The sequence below is a fragment of the Taudactylus pleione genome, unplaced genomic scaffold (genome assembly GCF_031769625.1).
Source record: "Taudactylus pleione unplaced genomic scaffold, aTauple2 ptg001166l, whole genome shotgun sequence".
In the NCBI taxonomy this organism is placed as follows: domain Eukaryota; kingdom Metazoa; phylum Chordata; class Amphibia; order Anura; family Myobatrachidae; genus Taudactylus; species Taudactylus pleione.
The window spans coordinates 110,576-135,172 of record NW_028285567.1 but is presented as its reverse complement, the minus strand read 5'-3'; the positions used below and the strand labels follow the sequence as shown (position 1 = coordinate 135,172).

General features: G+C 44.5%; 1 protein-coding gene across 1 annotated transcript in view; it reads right to left on the bottom strand.

Annotated features, from left to right (window-relative positions):
• Positions 1-24,597, bottom strand: part of GRK4 (G protein-coupled receptor kinase 4) — a 109,163-nt gene that overhangs the window by 40,243 nt on the left and 44,323 nt on the right. Inside the window, exon 3 of the mRNA XM_088462242.1 lies at positions 22,537-22,637. Coding sequence (XP_088318368.1) covers positions 22,537-22,637 — 101 coding nt within the window. The remainder of the gene's footprint in view (positions 1-22,536; positions 22,638-24,597) is intronic.

The following is a 24,597-nucleotide window of genomic DNA, read 5'->3' as shown; positions in this document are numbered from 1 at the left end:
CATAATAAAAAGCTACACAGTACGAAAAAGAACATTTTGTTTTGTTAGAACAGTGTATCAAAGTTCCGAAAACGGATTCTGCACCCTCAGGGGTTGATAAAGTTTCATTATTTCCTTAATATTTTATGTTATGTTCCACAAAAAAAAAAATCACTATGTAAATAGATGACATTTAAAGACATGCATTATTTACAGAGGTACATCCATAGGCATAGCACAAATATATAAACGCTAACAGGCTGGGCGGCTAAAGTAATACAGACAGTACTGTTTATATCTGCAACTATACATTTTAACTTGGGCCAATACTGTCATTCACAGAACAGGTCTCCCGTGGAAAACAGAAGCGTAACTACAATAAGGAGAGGAAAGCACACTACGGTCACACAGGAGAACGCATGATATCAGGATTGCTCCGGATTCCAGATACAAATGACACTTGTGGGCTAATCTATACACGAAACCCGAGAAAAACAGGACTGTTGGGGATGAAAATGCACAGCACATAAATATATATTTATTAATAAACATTATTTATAGGGCGCCACAAGGAAACAAACTTGATGAACCGTATTATAAATTAAACATTTTTTAAATAAGAGTTATTTTAGACTTACCTTTGTTAACTCTTTCTTTGAGGTCCATAGGATCCACAGGGATAACCATGGGATGTAGGTGGTTGGAGCTAACCGGGCACCAAACGGTCAAAAGCTTTAGCTTCCAGGATGCATCGATCCTCCTCCACATATACCCCGCCCCCAGCCAAAGGCAGACAGTTTTGTAAACAAGCCAAAGGCAGGAGCAGGAAAGAGGAGAAGGAAGAACAGTACACAGGAGAAACACTCTCACAGAAGATGAGGGAATCAGTGACCAAGAGGATAATACTCAAATGAAGCCAGATGCGTCAGGGTGGGAGCCCTGTGGATCCTTTGGACCACGAAGAAAAAGAGAGTCAACAAAGGTAAGTCTACCATAACTCTTATTTTCTTCTTCAGGGTCCATAGGGATCCACAGGGATAACCACTGGGATGTCCTAAAGCAGTTTACCCTAAGGGTGGGGAGGCTCCTGAGCAGAAAGGAGAATCCGTTGCCCAAAGGAAGCATCCTGAGAGTCAAGGCGTAGAACCTGAGGAAAGTGTGGAAGGAAGACCACTTAGCCGCCCTTCACAATTGTTCAGCAGAAGCGCCACAGCGAACTGCCCACGAAGGTCCCACAGACCGAGTAGAATGTGCTGTAACCGTGTATGGAATATTAAGACCAGTGTGCGTGTAAGCCTGAGAGATTGTCATCGGGCCAGAGTCTGTCTATGTTGTAACAGCTATCACAAACGGGGCTGAACAACTAACAAAGAGAGAATCCGATTTCCTAAAGAAGTTTGTATGATCCACGTAGATCCGAAGACCACAAACCACATCTAAAGAGGCTTCACCCGCAGAGAGGTCCGAGGACTGGAAGGCCGGAACCACAATCTCTTCATTTAAATGGAATCGGGATACCACTTTAGGAAGGTAATAAGCCCAAGTTCGGAGGACAGCTCTGTCCAAATGAAAAATCAAAAAGGGGGAGCGACAGGAGAGCGCTGCCAAGTCAGATACCCTACGGGCAGAGGAGATAGCGAGGAGGAACAGCGTCTTCGCCGTCAGCCACTTGAGGTCTACTGAGCCTAGAGGTTCAAGCGGAGGAGGCTTTAAAACCCGGAGAACCAAGGACAAATCCCACGGGGCCACCGGAAGGACAAAAGAAGGTTGAAGGCGGAGAACACCCTGAAGGAACGTTCTAACATCAGGCAGGAGAGCGATCCTTCGCTGGAACCAGATAGACAGTGCAGAAACCTGAACTCTAAGGGAGGCCAGGCGGAGGAGACGTCTAAACCAACCCGGAGAAGGGCAAGCACCTGGGAAACCATAAAAACCATAGGGTCATAGGGTCTCACTCAGACCCAGTCGCAAGCGTTGAGTGCTCACAACCGGGTCGATATTAAGGCCCTGCACACGCGCAGCGGCCGCACTGTGCGTGCGCAAGCACTGCAGCAAGAGAGAAACTCTCTCGCTCCGGAGCTCACTACAAAAGGGGCGGCTGTTGATGTTGATTGACAGCTCGCCCCGTTTTGTAGGCGGGGCGGGGGGGGGTGGCTACACAACGCTTGACGATCAGAGCAGGAAGCTCACTGGGGCTTGCGGTTGCCGAGACCCAACCTTAGGGTCTCGTCGCAAGCCCCGATGGTCATGATGGTCTTGACCATCGCCACCATCACCCTGGTCGGTCGCTAAGCTGTGGGTGGTAACCCACAGCTTAGCGAGCTACCAGGAGGCCGACCTTAAACAAACAAGCGGCCGCCCGCATTGAGAATGAGCGATCGCTTCTTGCGACCGCCTCTGAATGAGGGCCATAGTCTATGGAGGAGCACAATTGAAAGTAAAAGTGCCAAACTCAGTAATAGATGTGGCTGAGAAAGGCTTATGCGCCAAGCATCATCTGGACCACAGAGCGAGAGAAACCCTTGACTTTTAAGAAGGATAACTCAAAAGCGACTCCAAAGACAGACGAGGTAGGTCCAGGTGCAGGCAAGGGCCCTGCGCTAATAGATTCGGCCATAGAGGAAGTGGAAAAGGAGTGTCTATGAGAGAGACTCCGTAGGTAGGTGTACCAATGGCGCCTGGGCCAGGCTGTAGCCATCAGTATCACAGTGCTGCCTTCTTCCTTGAATTTCCGGAGAACCATCGGGAGGAGGGAGATTGGAGGAAAGAGGTATGAAAGATTGAAGTCCCACTGCACTGCCAGAGCGTCCATGAAGGTGGCTGAGGGGTGCCTGGTCCTGGACCCGTACCTGGGGACCTTGTGGTTGTGATGCGAGGCCATGAGGTCTACATCTTGTATGCCCCATTTGTCCACCAGGAGTTGAAAGACATCTGGGTTAAGAGCCCATTCTCCAGCGTGTACATCTTGATGGCTTAGGAAATCTGCTTCCCAACTGAGGACTCCGGGAATGAACACTACCGAGAGATGACGTTCGGCCCAGACCAGGATGAGTGCTACTTCCCGCATGGCTAACCGACTTTGCGTGCCTCCCTGATGGTTGAGGTAGGCTACCACAGTCGTATTGTCGGACTGTATTTGGAACAACCTGCCCCGGGGGAGATCTCGTCCAGAGTGAGCGCTATGTACACTGCTTGAAGCTTCAGCATGTGTATGAGTAGGCGATTTTCTTGGGTTTTCCATTGTCACTGAAAGTTATGATAACCGGTTACCGCGCCCCATCCGCGAAGGCTGGCATCTGTAGTGAGAAGTTCCCAATTTGTAATCCAGAAGGGGCGACCCTTGTCCAGATGGGACATCTGCAGCCAACATGAGGGAAAGCCAGTCCTCTGGAGGGAGGAGGATTGTCTGGGACCAGATCAGATGATACTGCCCGCTCCAACGGGAGATAATTAGTTGTTGAAGGGCCCAGGTGTGGAACTGGCCGTATTCCACCATATTGATCCATACCACGGATCCCAGGACCTGCATTGCTGAGTGAATGGATACCATTCAATTGTGGAGCAACATGCGCAAGTACAGTGCCGAAATTTTGTCCGCTGGCAGAAAGATCCTTTGTATTTGAAAATCCAGGAGTGCACCCAGATGTACCATCCACTGTGTGCGAGAGAGGGAGAACTTTCTCCAATTGATGAGCCAGCCATGTGCTTGCAGGCAGTCCACTGTCAGCTGGAGATGGTGTTGTAAAACAGCCGGTGATTGTGCCAAAATTAAGAGGTCGTCTAGGTATGGCAGGATTCTAACTCCCTCACACCTGAGGTGAGCTGCCATGACTGCCATTATTTTGGTAAAAACCCAAGGGGCCATTGACAGACCAAAGGGCAGCGCCCAAAACTGGTAATGTTGCTGCAGGACAGTAAACCGTAGGAACCGTTGGTGGGTTGGGGTAATAGGCACATGCAGGTATGCATCCTGAATGTCCAAAGAAACCATGAAATGCCCAGGCACTAATGCCAGGACAATTGATCGTAGAGTTTCCATACGGAACTTGGGGACTTGGATAAATTTGTTGAGGGCCTTGAAGGGGTCTGATGGGGGACCTGTACAAAAAAATTGCTGGGGAGAGGCCACTTCTCGGACCCAAGCGTCCATTGTTTATTGACGCCAGGAGTCGGCAAATCGAAAAAGTCGATCCCCCAGGAGGAGGGATTGTCGTCAGAATTGGAAGCTGTTTGGATCGCGGCTTGGCGGTCTTGTGAGAACTAAGCTGCCCGGGAAAGTACTGTCCTTTTGCCTTACCCTGGGGGCAAAAGGACTGAAAGGAGGATGGCCTAGGCTTAGGGGCAGTTGCTGATGGTAGAAAGGTAGATTTTGAGGCTGCCATGGTAGCCACGATCTTGTCCAACTCTGCGTCGAACAGTAGGTTTCCAGAGAAAGGTAAGGATTCGAAAGCCTTCTTGGATTCCGTGTCCACTTTCCAGGATCGTAGCCAAAGGACTCGGTGAGACTACCAAGGTCGCAGATGCCTTAGAAGCAAGGAGTCCAGTAAACAACGCAGCTTCTCCCAAATAAGAGGCCGCTTCCTGGATATGGGAGATATAGGCCAGTTTCACCCTAGTAGAGTCTGATGGCAGCCTGTCTTCAAGCGCATCCATCCATCCTTCGATCGCTTTAATCAAGGATGTGGATGGTACAGGCAGCGTAGAGGTTCTGACTAAGCATGCCACGTGAGAATCAACAGTAGAGGGGGCTTCCACTTAGTAATCTCGCCAAGTGAGAGAGGGTAAAAAGACATATCTGGTAACGTTTACCAGGAGTACTCCATGCCTCCCTCATGAGCTCAGTGAGCTGGTCCGATTAAGGGAATTCAGCCTTAACCACCTTTTGGCGTTTAAACACCGGGGTTTTTAATCAAGTATTTTTTATTTCAAGTTTTGAAAATACATCCAATAAAAAAATAGTAGTAATAAAAGCAAGTGCGGCAAATATGAACAGTAAATTTTGTGACATATACATACAGACAAAGGAAAGTATAAGGTATGGTAATATTATTTAGGATATACATACATGTCTCAGGTAACACAGAAAAAAAAAAGAAAACAACGAGTACCCGAAGGCGCCATTCGGGTTCCCGAAGCAGGAGCTGGAAACCAAAAAACAACAAGCATAGGAGGTGCATAAAAATACCAAGGAAATCCTATATGAATGTCCCACCATAAGACAGACCACACTCGCAAAAATAATAAAAAAAAAATAACTAAACAAATACGAAATACACCCAAAGCAAACCTACCCTATAACCCCGCACCCAGGTATAGCCTATCCCCAACTCAGGTATACCTGAATCCCACATTTCCCTAACCCCCTAACTAAATTAACCTACTACTAACAGTCCCCCTCTCCCTCCACCCGATTGAAAGGATAGATATTCGGATAAATGACTGGGGCAAAAATACAAAAATGGCCATATTCAGGACGAAGCAGGCAGCCAGCTCCTCCCATAAACTACTTTCCTGCATTTCCGTAAAATGACTAGAAATATATACAGAAATACTGAAATATAATAGGCTAAAAAACAAACAGATTACATATATCTAAGGTGCTTTGACAGAGAAACTACTTTTACCAGGAAAGCAGGGTAATCCCATAAAATAGACAGAAGCTTAAAAATAGCCACAGCAAAATATATATAAAACACAATATCTAGATATAGCAGGAGTCTCATATAACAAACATATAACCAAATAAAATATAATAATCACAAATTATATTAAATGACATACAAATGTGATAAAAAGGATATAGAGATATATAGATATATATATATATATATATATGAATACTATAAAGTACTAGACAATTACAGAAGAATCTTCAAATATACTATGGTAGGTCATAGCCGACTAACAACTTGCATATAACAACTGGTAAGGCAAAATAATAGATTGATGCAGGCTTCGGCCCCCTGTGAAAATGCACCATAATGAGCAGTCGCATTCCAGTATACCCGAAAACCGACAGGAAAGTACATAAAATATAACAGCAGCAGGTCCTGGAATCACGGCAGACCCCACAGGGCTAAACATCTGAACTTGGCCAATGCAGAGAGAACCACAGTCATATGGAAGGAGAAATACATGAACCGATTTTCCTCAAATGGAGTGTGAACTGCAGGATCAAAGAATGGAGATTCAGATATATCAGTCTCCTCCTGGGGTTGCCAAGGGATACAGCAGGAAGCAAGAATATTCATTTGTAATTTCCCAACTTTGCTGATAAGTCTCTGAGCAGAGGCATTGACAGCTTGCAGGATCTGTTGTAGAGAGGCCTCCATGTTTGTTTTGTACAGGTGTGATGATAGCAGAAATCAGCAAGGACTGGGTATAGGAGCTGTGAAATGGGAGGCTGGGATGGGGCCAAACAAGAATTATACGACCAAGGATTACAATGTGGGCAATCTTGCAAAGAAACTGCCCCTCCACATGTACCCAGGATCCAGCAACCTTAGTGAAACAGGGCAGGGACTGTAAGCAACCTCTTCACCTAAAAGTGGCCGCAGGACAGACTGACAGCTTGGCACGTCAGTAAGGAGCCAGAGCATCCAGCTGCAGCCACGACCTTCGGACAACAACCATCAAGCACCAGACAGTGAGGACCGCCGCGGACCAGACAGCACAGGAGTCCAGGAACAGCGCAAAGAGAGACACTGCCGGGACCCTCAGCTAGGCCAGGATACTGTCTCCAGCGTGGGAGCCGGTAAGTATAATTAGCAGGCACACAGGGGGACAAAACTACCACTGGAGGTGCAGTGATATGTAATGCACCTGTGGTTCAAGTTTCAGCCCAATACCACCAGCGCACCAGGATAAAACACGGATATTTAGCATGCAACCAGCTGCCTGCTCCAACCAGAGCCAAGCCACGCCTCAAACACCGGGGTTTTAGGATTAGGGGCCGGTTCCTCATCCTCTATTTTCAGGATCGATTTAACTGCCCTCATTAGACAAGGGACATCCACTCCTCAGATGATGCGTCAGAATCCGAAAGCTGGGTGGACTGGGAGGATGATACTGTGCTTTGGTGCTAATGGTCTGTCCGTCTGTAACATTTGCTGATAGACAGCAGACGTTTGAGGCATATTCTGAACTGAGTGGGCAAAAACATCCATCCAAGGAGGATGCATAGGGGGTACAGACATAGCAGGATGTAACAGCTGTGGGTACCATATGATGGGAGGCAGCATAGGTGATGATAAGCGGTCCATTAACTGTGTCATAACCTGGGATAAGGAGGACACCCAAGGTGGCTCCTGGACAGAGGCTGATAAGGTGGACTGGTGAGGTGGTACATAACAATTCGCACACAAACCATCCTGCACAGACTCCCGAGGTAACAAGCCTGCGGAACAGGATCTGCATTTAACTAGCACAGGGGCTGCAGCCTCCTTATTACCCTTGCCTTTAGAGGACATAGTAATTAGCCAGCAAGTAGTACACAAAAAATGTATAGCAAGTAATGCAACGTGACACCCTTCACAAATACAAGTAAATGTGAAGCAATAGTAAACCCCCACACAACTGGTAGTTGAGGGTTAAGAAAGACCAGCAGGGATAGATGTAACTGATACAATTCATATGACACACACACACACACACACACACACACACACACACACACACACACACACACACACATATATATATAGTAGTGCAAATGAGACCAGCAGCACACTCTTGGTAGCAGCAACAATGAGGAGTGCAAACACATAATATGATATGTAATAAAGAAAGAAGGAGTCAGCACATCCATATCAATCCATAGAAAATGTATTAATCCAGTAGAGAACAAATGTCGAGGTTATTTGAGGGGCTTGTGAGCAAAGTCATAGCAATAGTTCATCATGGCACAAACAGCAGGCAATCATGAAAATACTCATCACAAGTCCTCCCTCCAGAGAGTAGCGCCCGACAGCCGTTTCGGTGTCAATCCGACACCTTCATCAAGGGCATATCATACAAACCACAACCCCTGCCTACATATACACCCAACAATCAAAGTAAAGCATACTCACCTGTACATAGACGCACAGCGGCGGGTCATGAGACCATAGCTCAGACACACGCCGGATATGCCGGAAGTGACGCTCCTGGACCGGAACTGGTCACAGGTAACCAAGACAACCTAACAACAACGCGAGCACCGGAAGTGACGATCCGAAAAACGGATCGAGTCACCAGTAACCAGGGCAACCCAACTCAATGAACAGTGTAAACTAAATTAATAATAAATAACTCCTTAGGTAATAGCTCAAATAAACACTGTCTACAAAGAGAGCACCAGTATAAAAGCGCCATGTACTCCAAAAGGTTGGTTACTCCAGCATATTGGTACGTAATGTAACGTAGCGAGCATGATCCACATCATTGGTGGGTGTATAATAGACAAAAAGATATTTACAAAAGAAACCCAAAGAAAAAAAGTAGAAAACCATAATACAAAAACAAAAACAATACAATGAAAAAAACAACAACAACAACATTTCCATAACAGCGAAACCACCAATATAGAGAGACTAAATAAAGTATACAAAAAACTATAAAAAACAACTCAATGACAGCCCCTCATTAAGTCCGTGCGGGGTCACAGTGTTAAGTCGACTAATCCAGAAACATTCACGTTGTAAAAGCAACTTATTACGATCTCCTCCTCTCCTTAATGGAGCAACATGGTCAATAGGAAAAAATAAAAAATCTTTCATAGTGTGACCATATGCTGCAAAGTGTCTCGCTACCGGAGGTGTATTAGCATAAACAGCCCGTAAAGCCTTCTTAATGGACGACCGGTGTAAGGCAATCCTCTCCTTAAGGAGCCTTATGGTTTTACCAACATAGAGCAATAGACAGGGGCACCTGATGAGATAGATAACGAAACGGCTGTCACAGTTCAGATGGTATCCAATATCATATGAAATGTTGGTACTTGGATTAATAAATTGTGCTCCAGTCTGAAGAAACGGGCAGTTCACACAACCATGACATTTGAAAACTCCATTCTTTTGTCGCAACCACGTATTAAGCTTCGTGGCTCCAATGTCGGTTTTAGCCACTGCATCTTTAACATTACTGCTACGTTTGTAGCAGAATAGAGGTTTTTCTTTACAGAGATGTCCTATGGTATCATCAGCTTGAATGATATGCCAATGCTGTAACACAGCTTCTCGTATACGCTTAGACGCAATAGAATAAGTGGAAGTGAACACCATACGTGAAATCTGATCACCACGGTTGCTGCTGACCAATGCTTCGTCCTGCGTCAGAGTTGCACAATATGAAATGGCCTCTTGAATCTCACTAATAGGGTAACCCCTGTCTATGAACCTCTTGCCCATCTGTTGTAGTGCCAAGGGAACCTCAGTAATGTCCGAAGTAATCCGAACAACTCTCAGTAGTTGTGATAGAGGAAGTCCTTTTTTAAGTGATAGAGAATGAAAGCTATCAGCCTGTAACAACGTGTTTTTATCTGTGGGTTTCCTGAATAATCTAGTTGACAATCTGCCCCCGATTTATAGACACAGACATCCAAATAACAAATGGTGGTTTCACTGTAAGATAAAGTAAATCTGATACTGGTATCCAATGTATTGAGTGAATCAATAAAATCGGTGAGTAGGCTCACACTGCCAGTCCACACAAAAAATAGGTCATCAATATAGCGTACAAAAAAATGTATATATTGAGAAAACTCTTCATGTGCAAAAATATGTTGATTCTCGTACATATGCATGTACAGATTCGCAAATGCCGGGGCCATATTCGACCCCATCGCAGTTCCCGTTAACTGCAAAAAGAAAGAGTTTTCGAAAAGGAAATAGTTCTTTCGTAAAACTATTTCCATAAGTAATAGCAAAAATTCGATATTAGGACCTCCATAATGTGGACTGCCAGTGATGAGGCCCCTCACTGCATCTAAACCATCTCTGTGTCCAATGTTAGTATAGAGGCTAGTAATGTCAAGAGTTACAAGTAAACTGGAGTCAGGGAGCGAACCCAGTGCTCTGAGTTTGTTAATAAAGTCCGTGGTATCTCTAATATAATATTTAGTATGTTGTACCACTGGTTGAAGCCAAAAATCAATGTATTGTGACAAGGGTTGGCACAAAGACCCACACGATGAAATTATAGGCCTCCCTGGAGGCTTAACAAGGGTTTTATGCACCTTGGGCAATACATAGATGAAGGGTATCTTAGGATGCGTTTGTGTAAGGAAATGAGCGGTAGGTTCATCAATATAATCATTGGAAAGGCCTAATGTAATCACTGCATCAATCTCCTTTTTATAAACATAAGTAGGATCATATGTAAGTTTTTTATAGCAGTTAGTATCATTCAACTGCCGCATAATTTCTGACACATACTCATCCCTATTCAACAATACAATACCACCCCCCTTATCGGAGGGGCGGATCACTATATCAGAATTGTCCCTAAGTGTATTAATAGCTATATTTTCTTCCTTAGAGAGATTACAGTAAGAAATCCTTTGATTATCCATAAAAGATAAAGTATCGCGTTTAACTAAATGAATAAAGGTTTCAATTGAGGGATTTGTCCCTGGAGGGTCAAATGTACTCTTGGGTCTGAAATTACCACCAGCATCGATGGGTAAAGGATGCTTACAGAAAAAATCTTTCAATTTAAGCAATCTGTGGAAACGATATAGCTCAACCCCAAATTTAAAGGAATCCTGTCTAAAGGTCCTAACAAAAGAAAGGCCCCTGGACAAGACCCCCAACTCCGGGGGAGTGGGAATATAGGAAGACAAATTAAAAATAACTACTTCCTCCTGCCCCTTTGATTCGGATTTCTGTTGTTTGCGGTGTCTAGCCCCTCCCCTTCTACAGGGTTTTTTCCTTTTGGACCCTTGAATTTGGGTCGAGTTGCATCTCCCTTTAAAAAAGGCACTTGTACATGAGAATGATCAGAATCACTAGCAGAGGTATGAGTATCGACCTCAGAAAATGACCGATCTACTCTATTCCTCCGGAACCTACTGCCACCCTTATACCCAGGTTTGAACTCGCCCCCCTGCATCCAGGTATAAACTCGCAAATCCTTATAATCCTCTTTCACACGTTTATATTTACTTTTTTTGAACACAAGGAGATCAGAATAAAACTGATCAACACAAGTCTCAATTTTGGTCAACCAGTCAGTACCAGTATCAGCTTTCAATATACCGAGACCAGTAGATTCACATACAGAAATTTCTTTGTCCAGTGTCACAATGTCAGAATTAACTTGTTCAATTACCAAAACCATCAACTGAAGAGAACATTCATTCAGAATTTGGCACCATTGCTTGCAAAAGGCCACATTTGATCTCCCTAGAGTGGGTTGATTCTTGATTCTAAATTTAGTTTACACTGTTCATTGAGTTGCGTTGCCCTGGTTACTGGTGACTCGATCCGTTTTTCGGATCGTCACTTCCGGTGCTCGCGTTGTTGTTAGGTTGTCTTGGTTACCTGTGACCAGTTCCGGTCCAGGAGCGTCACTTCCGGCATATCCGGCGTGTGTCTGAGCTATGGTCTCATGACCCGCCGCTGTGCGTCTATGTACAGGTGAGTATGCTTTACTTTGATTGTTGGGTGTATATGTAGGCAGGGGTTGTGGTTTGTATGATATGCCCTTGATGAAGGTGTCGGATTGACACCGAAACGGCTGTCGGGCGCTACTCTCTGGAGGGAGGACTTGTGATGAGTATTTTCATGATTGCCTGCTGTTTGTGCCATGATGAACTATTGCTATGACTTTGCTCACAAGCCCCTCAAATAACCTCGACATTTGTTCTCTACTGGATTAATACATTTTCTATGGATTGATATGGATGTGCTGACTCCTTCTTTCTTTATTACATATCATATTATGTGTTTGCACTCCTCATTGTTGCTGCTACCAAGAGTGTGCTGCTGGTCTCATTTGCACTACTATTAACCCTTTGTATGCTGGATAGCACCTCTAAATTAATTTTTTAATGTTTGCTTGAAATTCTTGAGTTTTTTGGATTTTTTTCTTTTTTCTTTTTACAATGGACACTACAGTGAATACTTTTGATGAGTTAACTAAAGTTAAAAGATTTGAAAATAAGGATATTACTCGTATCTTGTTTGCTGATACTGAATCTTTGGCCTTTGATGTGGATTCCCCCTTGGAAATTTATTCAGATTTACTGAAGTTACGAAAGAGAAAAGTAGAATTAAATCTTCATGGTTTGACTCTCTCCCAATATTATAAGGAGAAAATTATCCCTAGGGGTTTTAGAATCAAGAATCAACCCACTCTAGGGAGATCAAATGTGGCCTTTTGCAAGCAATGGTGCCAAATTCTGAATGAATGTTCTCTTCAGTTGATGGTTTTGGTAATTGAACAAGTTAATTCTGACATTGTGACACTGGACAAAGAAATTTCTGTATGTGAATCTACTGGTCTCGGTATATTGAAAGCTGATACTGGTACTGACTGGTTGACCAAAATTGAGACTTGTGTTGATCAGTTTTATTCTGATCTCCTTGTGTTCAAAAAAAGTAAATATAAACGTGTGAAAGAGGATTATAAGGATTTGCGAGTTTATACCTGGATGCAGGGGGGCGAGTTCAAACCTGGGTATAAGGGTGGCAGTAGGTTCCGGAGGAATAGAGTAGATCGGTCATTTTCTGAGGTCGATACTCATACCTCTGCTAGTGATTCTGATCATTCTCATGTACAAGTGCCTTTTTTAAAGGGAGATGCAACTCGACCCAAATTCAAGGGTCCAAAAGGAAAAAACCCTGTAGAAGGGGAGGGGCTAGACACCGCAAACAACAGAAATCCGAATCAAAGGGGCAGGAGGAAGTATTATTTTTAATTTGTCTTCCTATATTCCCACTCCCCCGGAGTTGGGGGTCTTGTCCAGGGGCCTTTCTTTTGTTAGGACCTTTAGACAGGATTCCTTTAAATTTGGGGTTGAGCTATATCGTTTCCACAGATTGCTTAAATTGAAAGATTTTTTCTGTAAGCATCCTTTACCCATCGATGCTGGTGGTAATTTCAGACCCAAGAGTACATTTGACCCTCCAGGGACAAATCCCTCAATTGAAACCTTTATTCATTTAGTTAAACGCGATACTTTATCTTTTATGGATAATCAAAGGATTTCTTACTGTAATCTCTCTAAGGAAGAAAATATAGCTATTAATACACTTAGGGACAATTCTGATATAGTGATCCGCCCCTCCGATAAGGGGGGTGGTATTGTATTGTTGAATAGGGATGAGTATGTGTCAGAAATTATGCGGCAGTTGAATGATACTAACTGCTATAAAAAACTTACATATGATCCTACTTATGTTTATAAAAAGGAGATTGATGCAGTGATTACATTAGGCCTTTCCAATGATTATATTGATGAACCTACCGCTCATTTCCTTACACAAACGCATCCTAAGATACCCTTCATCTATGTATTGCCCAAGGTGCATAAAACCCTTGTTAAGCCTCCAGGGAGGCCTATAATTTCATCGTGTGGGTCTTTGTGCCAACCCTTGTCACAATACATTGATTTTTGGCTTCAACCAGTGGTACAACATACTAAATATTATATTAGAGATACCACGGACTTTATTAACAAACTCAGAGCACTGGGTTCGCTCCCTGACTCCAGTTTACTTGTAACTCTTGACATTACTAGCCTCTATACTAACATTGGACACAGAGATGGTTTAGATGCAGTGAGGGGCCTCATCACTGGCAGTCCACATTATGGAGGTCCTAATATCGAATTTTTGCTATTACTTATGGAAATAGTTTTACGAAAGAACTATTTCCTTTTCGAAAACTCTTTCTTTTTGCAGTTAACGGGAACTGCGATGGGGTCGAATATGGCCCCGGCATTTGCGAATCTGTACATGCATATGTACGAGAATCAACATATTTTTGCACATGAAGAGTTTTCTCAATATATACATTTTTTTGTACGCTATATTGATGACCTATTTTTTGTGTGGACTGGCAGTGTGAGCCTACTCACCGATTTTATTGATTCACTCAATACATTGGATACCAGTATCAGATTTACTTTATCTTACAGTGAAACCACCATTTGTTATTTGGATGTCTGTGTCTATAAATCGGGGGCAGATTGTCAAATAGATTATTCAGGAAACCCACAGATAAAAACACGTTGTTACAGGCTGATAGCTTTCATTCTCTATCACTTAAAAAAGGACTTCCTCTATCACAACTACTGAGAGTTGTTCGGATTACTTCGGACATTACTGAGGTTCCCTTGGCACTACAACAGATGGGCAAGAGGTTCATAGACAGGGGTTACCCTATTAGTGAGATTCAAGAGGCCATTTCATATTGTGCAACTCTGACGCAGGACGAAGCATTGGTCAGCAGCAACCGTGGTGATCAGATTTCACGTATGGTGTTCACTTCCACTTATTCTATTGCGTCTAAGCGTATACGAGAAGCTGTGTTACAGCATTGGCATATCATTCAAGCTGATGATACCATAGGACATCTCTGTAAAGAAAAACCTCTATTCTGCTACAAACGTAGCAGTAATGTTAAAGATGCAGTGGCTAAAACCGACATTGGAGCCACGAAGCTTAATACGTGGTTGCGACAAAAGAATGGAGTTTTCAAATGTCATGGTTGTGTGAACTGCCCGTTTCTTCAGACTGGAGCACAATTTATTAATCCAAGTACCAACATTTCATATGATATTGGATACCATCTGAACTGTGACAGCCGTTTCGTTATCTATCTCATCAGGTGCCCCTGTCTATTGCTCTATGTTGGTAAAACCATAAGGCTCCTTAAGGAGAGGATTGCCTTACACCGGTCGTCCATTAAGAAGGCTTTACGGGCTGTTGATGCTAATACACCTCCGGTAGCGAGACACTTTGCAGCATATGGTCACACTATGAAAGATTTTTTATTTTTTCCTATTGACCATGTTGCTCCATTAAGGAGAGGAGGAGATCGTAATAAATTGCTTTTACAACGTGAATGTTTCTGGATTAGTCGACTTAACACTGTGACCCCGCACGGACTTAATGAGGGGCTGTCATTGAGTTGTTTTTTATAGTTTTTTGTATACTTTATTTAGTCTCTCTATATTGGTGGTTTCGCTGTTATGGAAATGTTGTTGTTGTTTTTTTCATTGTATTGTTTTTGTTTTTGTATTATGGTTTTCTACTTTTTTTCTTTGGGTTTCTTTTGTAAATATCTTTTTGTCTATTATACACCCACCAATGATGTGGATCATGCTCGCTACGTTACATTACGTACCAATATGCTGGAGTAACCAACCTTTTGGAGTACATGGCGCTTTTATACTGGTGCTCTCTTTGTAGACAGTGTTTATTTGAGCTATTACCTAAGGAGTTATTTATTATTAATTTAGTTTACACTGTTCATTGAGTTGCGTTGCCCTGGTTACTGGTGACTCGATCCGTTTTTCGGATCGTCACTTCCGGTGCTCGCGTTGTTGTTAGGTTGTCTTGGTTACCTGTGACCAGTTCCGGTCCAGGAGCGTCACTTCCGGCATATCCGGCGTGTGTCTGAGCTATGGTCTCATGACCCGCCGCTGTGCGTCTATGTACAGGTGAGTATGCTTTACTTTGATTGTTGGGTGTATATGTAGGCAGGGGTTGTGGTTTGTATGATATGCCCTTGATGAAGGTGTCGGATTGACACCGAAATGGCTGTCGGGCGCTACTCTCTGGAGGGAGGACTTGTGATGAGTATTTTCATGATTGCCTGCTGTTTGTGCCATGATGAACTATTGCTATGACTTTGCTCACAAGCCCCTCAAATAACCTCGACATTTGTTCTCTACTGGATTAATACATTTTCTATGGATTGATATGGATGTGCTGACTCCTTCTTTCTTTATATATATATATATATATATATATATATATTTTATACTTGCAATGGGCACTTAGTCAAAGTTAAACTCAACTACTCAAGCCTTAATAGGCTGGCAGCATTAAGCGTTGTATAACCTGGCCCTGAGGTGAGGTATACAGGGAGACTGGACTATTCTCCTGAGACCTGTAGCTTCAGTAATGCCCTGAGAAATGACTGCTGAGCAACAGTGGGAGGAGGGTGAGGAGGAGCAGCTCAGAGGCAGGTAACCTCGATAAGGGATCATGCTCTGAGCTGGGGGAGGGCTACAGCAGGAGAGCTTACCCCCCCCTCTGCTGTATCAACGGCCGGGGCCGCTGGCCTCTACAAAGGTCCCTGATGCCGGACTTAAGTGCCCTGGCGGTTGAATGGGGGTGCGGACGAACCAGACTCCCAATCTCAGCGCCCTTAAGGATAGCAATATACACGATTCCCGCAAGCGGGGAATCGCCTTACCTGCCTCCCTGTTTGTCCGGCTGCAGCCCTTGGTCTCCAGTGGAGCAGCTAGCTGAAGCCCACTGGGGTAGATAGAGCAGTAGCGTAGGCTTCCACTAGGATGCCCAGTGCTGCTTGCACTAAATGAAAAACTAAGAAATAATAAAAATAAAGCTTGTGGCTGCCTAATGCAGTCCCCCTGTCTAAAGGTGCAACTGGCTCCTGCTGGCACCAAATGCAAACTGTCTGCCTTCAGTGTTGCCAACACTGAAATGGAAAACAAGCAACCTATAAGTAATAAACAAGCCTAAACCAATCCTAAAAAGCCCAACAAAAAAGCCCAATTTATGGGGGTGTCTCTTTGTCCTCACTCAACTTCCTTTATTCCCCCTCTTCTCCAACCTAAATATTTTAGTGTGTGCACAGCCTTATCTGCCTATATTGCTTTTCTCCCTCTATACCAGCCTCCATATTTTTACCTCCTCCCTCTTTTCATACCTCATTCCCTTGCCAGTCTTCAGCTGGGTACACACTTGCCGATGTGTTCAGGCGGTCAATACATACTGCATGATGTGGTGATCAAACGTCCGATATGTCGGGCACCGTCTCCATCCACTATGCTGGTGTCGGCATCTGGGTCGTCCAATCGGCCCTACATGCAGACCAACGGAACAACCCCGATGGACGACCCGCGGGAGTGCACAGGGTCACGCATAGTGGTTACACACTGGCCAATGTGGACAATATGGCAGCCCAATCAGCAGGATCAGGCGACATATCGTCTAGTGTGTTCCTACCTTTCCTTTACCAGACTCCTCTTCTCCGCATTTTTCTTACCTCCTTCATTCCTGTCACCTGTCTAATTCCATTATCCCCTCTTTTTAACAGCATCAGTAATTTTAACTTACCCCCATGTACCTGCCTCATTTCTGTCATCTAGTTTACCTCTCATTCATGCCTGCCCCCTCCAACTTCACCCTGTCCACTGGCTACTGCCCTCTATTCTCCAGACACAACCTTCCCCTCACACACACACACATTTACTTACCTCCAGGGGTGCCTCGGCAATGCACAAAACAAAAACAAGCTCAAAAACTAGCAACCTTAAAAAAACCAAGCCCAAAAGCAAGCAACTTGCAAAAATAAGCCCAATTCCGCTTGTTATAAGCGGACTTGGCAACTATGTCTGCCTTTGGCTGGGTTAGTTATATGTGGAGGAGGACCGGTGCATCCTGGGAGCTAAAGCTTTTGACTGTTTGGTGCCTGGTTAGCTCCAACCACCTACAACCCATGGCTATCCCTGTGGATCCCTATGGACCCTGAAGAAGAAAAGCATGTATTCCAATGTTTCTACCATAGAGACCTTTTGAAGGACATACGGTACTGTATCATAAGTAGGTCCCTTGAAAAAGGTCTTTATGCAGACAGATACTGTACATTAAAATGGTGAGAGCTATTCATCAAACTTGTATATACAATACAATTATATATTACTAATCATCTAGTCCTCACAAACCCTCAAATTTGATAAATGGAATCTCATGTGACAAATAACATGTAACCGATTTTTCTTGCGTCATAATTTTCCTTAAACAAGCTAACATTGAAGACATATATAGATATATAAATACTATATGTAAAAATAAATAAACAGTCTAAAATTCATGTTATGTTACTACAACTTTAGGGACCAGACAACTGTATTGGAGCTACAGAAGTTGTTCAGCTACACTGTAGATAATCCCTGTTTCCTTAAGAATTGGACCTTTTCAAGGGGGTATAGTTTCCAGATATGTATACTGCAGAAGGAGTTCATCCCTGTGTCCTTAAGAATTGGACCTTTTTTGGGGAAGGGGAGGGGTATGGTTTCCAGATATGTATACTGTAGATTCTACAGTATACATATCTGGAAACCATACCCTCCAAAAAGGTGGAGGGAGGGAGATCCAAGATGGTGGCGCACATGGAGCGACTCTGCCATATGGAATGCTGAGACCACTGCGCCGCCCAGGCTTGGCCAGAGGAAGCCTTAGCCAGGTGTAATCTGTAGGAGAGAGCAGGTGAGCAAGACATTACCTGGACTCTGTAAGTGAGTTCCGCAGTCAAGTGGATCATGACAGACTGCACGAATGGTTGAACTTGCCAGCTTATTATTGTAACAAGGTAAAGAGTCCCAAGAGACCTTGTATGCTACTAAAAAAAAAATGTTGCTTTGTTGCATCTAAAGTTATAGTTATGCCCTATTGTGGGTACCACGTTTAGGTGAGGCTGACCAGAAAGAATAAACAGACATCATAGTTGTCTTATGGAGCGCTGTCAAGGCAACAGAACTAAACACCCACAATCAAAGCCAAATTGTGTGGCGTCAGGAAGCCTGACAAGCACGATGACCTCATCGCTGAGCCGCACTCCCACAAATGCTGGTCAGATTAGGAGAGCACTAACCGACAATCAGAAAAGAACTCTCAGATGTATAGGATCCTCATTAACTTGTCTTACAGCCATATATCATATACAGGGAGGAACAAGCAGCATCATGTTGACTAAGCGTGGATTTATAAATAAATAAATGTTAAGGGTCATTTCCAAATATGTCAAAGCAACCAAATATTTTTACGTCTGCATTTTCAGAGAACCAGGCAGAGGAGCATGTGTCAGTGAGAGAATTACATTTATACATTGAAATTTATAAACTTCACTTCTTGGGATTAATGTAAAGAGGATTTATATTCACTCTATATACACAGATGTAGTTATTCTATGGTAAACTCTGGAATGTATTGCACGGGGATAGAATTACACACAACTATGATTTCAATCACATAATAGAAATGAGAACACATACACTGAGCGGCTAAATTATAATGACCACTGGGTTAGTATTTTGTTGGGTTACCTTTTGCCCTTAAAACTGTTGAAATTCTACTAGTCATGGATTCTACGAACGGTCAGTATGATTCAATGGGGAATATTAGCTCAAATGTGATGAGCTGCATCTTCCAGTTCCTGAAGGTCTGATAGCGGAATAATAGGCGTTGTGACGATACAAGAAGGATCCATGCTTTTATATTGTTGTCTCCATGTCCTCATCCTACTATCTGCGCGGTGTAATAGAAATGATGTCAGACCACTTGTCACGTTTCCAATCATTTACTGACCAATTCCTGTGACCCTCAGCACACGGGAGGCGTTTTGCCCGGTTTGCAGCTGAAGCAACGGTGTACGGACAAGGCCTTCTGCTTCTGTAGCCCATACAATGTAATGTGCACGCAGGGCCGTAGCTAGGGTAGTGTGACATGTGCTATCGCACAGGGCACCACAGGTCAGGGGGCGCTGTTTGGGCCTGTCACAATTCTGTTAATTATCATTCTCACTTGTAGTTTCCTCTTATTTCATCCCCAGCATCTCCATGAAGCCATGGCCCTTTTTTGGGTGCATTATGTCCGTTTGAAAAATGAGGGGGGCGCCAATGCTCTTTCTGGCACAGGGCACCAAAAAGTCTAGTTACGGCTCTGTGTGCACGTATTATTCCTTGAGAGGCCATCTGAATTGGTCCTTGATGCAGATTATCCGTAATTGGATGCAGTTACCCGTCTGTGAGACTGAACAAGTCTCTGCCCACTTTCCGTTTTGCGCCGGCATCCCGGTAACCATTAACAACCACAGGCCTTGGGCTCAGACCCAGTTATTTGTCTGCTGGTCCCCTCAGTGTACCCTTGAACAATTCACCAATGCAGCAGTTTTGGTAACGCTCGCACTGCTGCCTGCGAGCACCAACAATCATTCCACATTCAACGGGTGTTACTCCCATGTCTAAAGCTTAAATAAAGCCGCTAGGTCACACATACAGAACCAACGGATTTTACTGTACTTGCACACTCAAAACACATTTTGCATATGAACAGGTCATTAAACTGTAGCAACTATTCTATATGTAACAAAAGTATTGCGTTTCATGCATAAAATAATGACATATTTGTTATATACAGTGTACAAAGCGCGCATTAAGCCACAGCCATTGTTACAAATAACAGAGTATTTGTGCTTTTGGTCACTGTAGGTCTTTGCACCACCCCATGTGCATCATATCCCAAACCTTGTACAGAAAGTGTTATTGTTACTGCCACAGATGCTGACATGAGCCCGTAGAATAAGAGGAAACCATATCCTGTATAGCTGCCAGTATCTTCCCAAGGATTGTGCGTAAGCCACCACAATTGCAAAGGATATGTGACTGTTAGAGCCGGAGCATTGTTCTAATGGCAGCTACGCAGGATAAGCAGGTGAAGGGTGGGGTCACAACCTGCTGACATGAGGCATTGCATGTGTTATGGGTGAATAAATTAATGTACGTAGAAAACCACTGAGATACTACTAAATCTGTGATTCAGCTTCCTGACAGCGTTTGTTGTCACAGCCAATGCTCCTGAAGAGGGCACAGGTCATCTCCCATCTCTATAGGCTGTAGCTGAATCAAGGGGATGTAGTCAGCATCCAGGCTTGTGGGATGCAGACGGCCGAAATATCGGTGCCGGAATCCTGACAGCGTCGGTATCCTGGCGCCAGAATCCTGACCGCCGGCATCCCGAAGCTAAGTATCGGGGGTTAGGGGAGGGGGAGGTTAGGGATAAGCACCAGGAAGGGGGAGGACAGGGTTAGGCACTAAGGGGGGGAGGGTTAGGGTTAGGCTCTAAGGGGAGAGGGTTAGGCACCAGGAAGGGTGAGGTTAGGGTTAGGCACCAGGAAGGGGGAGGTTAGGGTTAGGCACCAGGAAGGGGAAGGACAGGGTTTGGCACTAAGGGGGGAGGGTTAGGGTTAGGCTCTAAGCGGAGAGGGTTAGGCACCAGGAAGGGGGAGGTTAGGGTTAGGCACCAGGAAGGGCAAGGTTAGGGATAGGCACCAGGAAGGGGGAGGTTATGGATAGGCACCAGGAAGGGGGAGGTTAGGGTTAGACACCAGGAAGGGGGAGGTTAGGGATAGGCACCAGGAAGGGGGAGGTTAGGGTTAGGCACCAGGAAGGGGGAGGTTAGGGATAGGCACCAGGAAGGGGGAGGTTAGGGATAGGCACCAGGAAGGGCGAGGTTAGGGTTAGGCACCAGGAAGGGGGAGGTTAGGGGTTAGGCACCAGGAAGGGGGAGGTTAGGGGTTAGGCACCAGGAAGGGGGAGGTTAGGGTTAGACACCAGGAAGGGGTAGGTTAGGGGTTAGGCACTAAGAGGAGAGGGTTAGGCACCAGGAAGGCGGAGGTTAGGGGTTAGGCACCAGGAAGGCGGAGGTTAGGGGTTAGGCACTAATGGGGGAGGGTTAGGGGTTAGGCACCAGGAAGGGGGAGGTTAGGGGTTAGGCACCAGGAAGGGGGAGGTTAGGGTTAGACACCAGGAAGGGGTAGGTTAGAGGTTAGGCACTAAGAGGAGAGGGTTAGGCACCAGGAAGGCGGAGGTTAGGGGTTAGGCACCAGGAAGGCGGAGGTTAGGGGTTAGGCACTAATGGGGGGAGGGTTAGGGATAGGCACCAGGAAGGGGGAGGTTAGGGATAGGCACCAGGAAGGGGGAGGTTAGGGTTAGGCACCAGGAAGGGGGAGGTTAGGGTTAGGCACCAGGAAGGGGGAGGTTAGGGTTAGGCACCAGGAAGGGGGAGGTTAGGGGTTAGGCACCAGGAAGGGGGGAGGTTAGGGGTTAGGCACCAGGAAGGGGGAGGTTAGGGTTAGGCACCAGGAAGGGGGAGGTTAGGGTTAGGCACCAGGAAGGGGGAGGTTAGGGTTAGACACCAGGAAGGGAGGGGTTAGGCACTAATGGGGGAGGTTAGGTTTAGGGTGCAGGGAGGGGGGGGTTAGGTTGTGGCACTAGGGTGGGGAGGTTAGGTTCAGGCACCGGGGATGGAGGGTTAGGGTAGGGATAGGGGGAGGGCTAGGATACCTACCAACAGGTGTCGGTATCCTAACACTGTCAGGATGCCAGCATTAGGATTCTAAACACCAGCATCCCGTAGCCAACCCAATTAGATATCAGCTTTTAGCAGTCTAGGGTAATCAGACTAATAATACCTAATATACGATTGGCTATTATAAATTACAATATGCATTCGACATGCACAATTTTATTAAATAAGCCTTAATATGTTTTCTACTCCTATAGCAAAAGACATTAAACATCCAGTCACGTAAGCTACTTACCTAGTGCAGTCGTTAAAGAGCTCCTTGCAGGGGCTCTGTTCCAGCCTTTCCTTACATTCGTGTACGGTGTCCTGAGGTATTTCCGGCAAATGGGCTGCAGACTGCCAAACAGAGGAGAATTGAACGTGTAAATGGATATACTGTCACCAACTATCCACCTATCAGTATCAGTATAGATAAACCATATAAAACTGTACACAAGATACTATTTACAAGAAAAATAATCATTTTTAGGTATTTTTTCTTTCACATATCACAGACTAAAACAATCCATGAAGTGATTACATTCTAATTAAACACATTGCAAGGCTTAATTATATTTAATAAGACAGCTGATATGACAATGTAGAACTTGGGAGTGGTCTCCTGTGGGCACTTTAAGGCTGTTTGTTCAAGTTGTGATCCGGTCATTCTGCCTGTGAGCCAAACATCAGAGACAAGGAACACATTTCACCATGAGAAAACAAAATAGGTGAAACTGCAGCCATGTATCCCGACAGATAATTTGGGGCCTATGTATCAAAGCTTGATGTGAAATAAAGGGATCTATTTACTAAGCGGTGTTAGGAGACAGAGAAAAGTAATAAGAAAGTGATAAGGTGCCAGCCAATCAGCTCCCAACTGTCATCTCACAGGCTGTGTTTGAAAAATGACAGTTGGGAGCTGATTGGCTGGCACCTTATCACTTTTCACTCTGTCTCCTAACACTGCTTAGTAAATAGACCCCCTAATTGTGAGATATATATCACCAACCAATCAGCTTCTAACTAACATTTTGCAGGCTGTGTTTAAGAAATTATAGTTTGTAGCTGATTGGTTGGTGATATATATTTCACAATTTTATCTCACATCAAACTTTGATACATATGCCCCAAAGACCCCCCCCAAACCAGTATGATAGTAACTGGCCAGTATATCTGGTCAATTGAGTGAGAGGTCTAAAAATGTAAGAGATCGATAAACAAGTAGGTGGGAAAATGCCCATGAGAGGACAGCCTCAGTATAAAATGTTAAATGAAGAATGCTTAGGGATAACAAAAGTACAATTGCATGCAAAGCCATAACCAGAACCCCTGTGTTCATAACTGAGAACTTAAGAAGTATTACATTGCCAAAGATGGCTACGGACGATTATGGTGCCGGGGCTTATCAAACGAGCGACAAAACCTACTGACCACAACTCAGGCCAGTTAAACTGCGGCAGAGCTTATATCTAAGTAACCCTGAGCTGTGCCCAATGTCATAAATCATTATATAATACTATTAATAGGCATACCCAAATGCAGATGGAGAAGGCAAACTTTAAAAAAAAATTGAAAGAGATGCAGATCACCATCCAAGTGCAGGCAAAGTGTTCACACTGTGGAGGCGTCCTATGTAGAGTTTATGGTATTAATTGGAATGAGCACTGCAGAGCAGCTTGGCTGACACAGTTGTTTACATCCTGGCAGGCACTGCCCATGGCATACATAGTCTACCAGGTCTTTACAGCCAAGAGGAACAATAACATCTGCGTATGTCGATGTATACACACCTGTCAATATTTGCACTGCAAATTGCTAGTCTACACTCTACACCCTGGCTGTTAAAGATCAGGCAACAGGCTTATGTCCAAGAGAGTGGAAAATCAACTGGAGCAACTTCTTAACCCCTCAGCTGAAAATTGTACAAAAGTTTAAACTTATTTCAAGTTTGTAGCATCATGAAATACATAAGGCCCCCCCAGCCTGCATGGTAAGCATTCACATTTAGGGCCATATTCAGTTAGAGGCGGAAAGTACGAGCTCGGACTTTACCATCATCGGAGGTTTCTGCATGGATAAAGTATTGGGCACGTGCCCGCTTATCCCCGTATTCAATTTGGATACGGCGAAAACGGGACACAGCAGAAAGGTAAGTATGGAAAAGTCCCCATCACATTTGGGGTACATGAAAATGGGTGCAAGCATATTTTTACGTCCCTGAAGTAATTATTTAAAATTTTTCAAAAGTTCACCTGCCGCTACCACCCGCATTCTAGAAAACACCTGCCGCATACATGGGAAGCCCCCCTGAATCAAT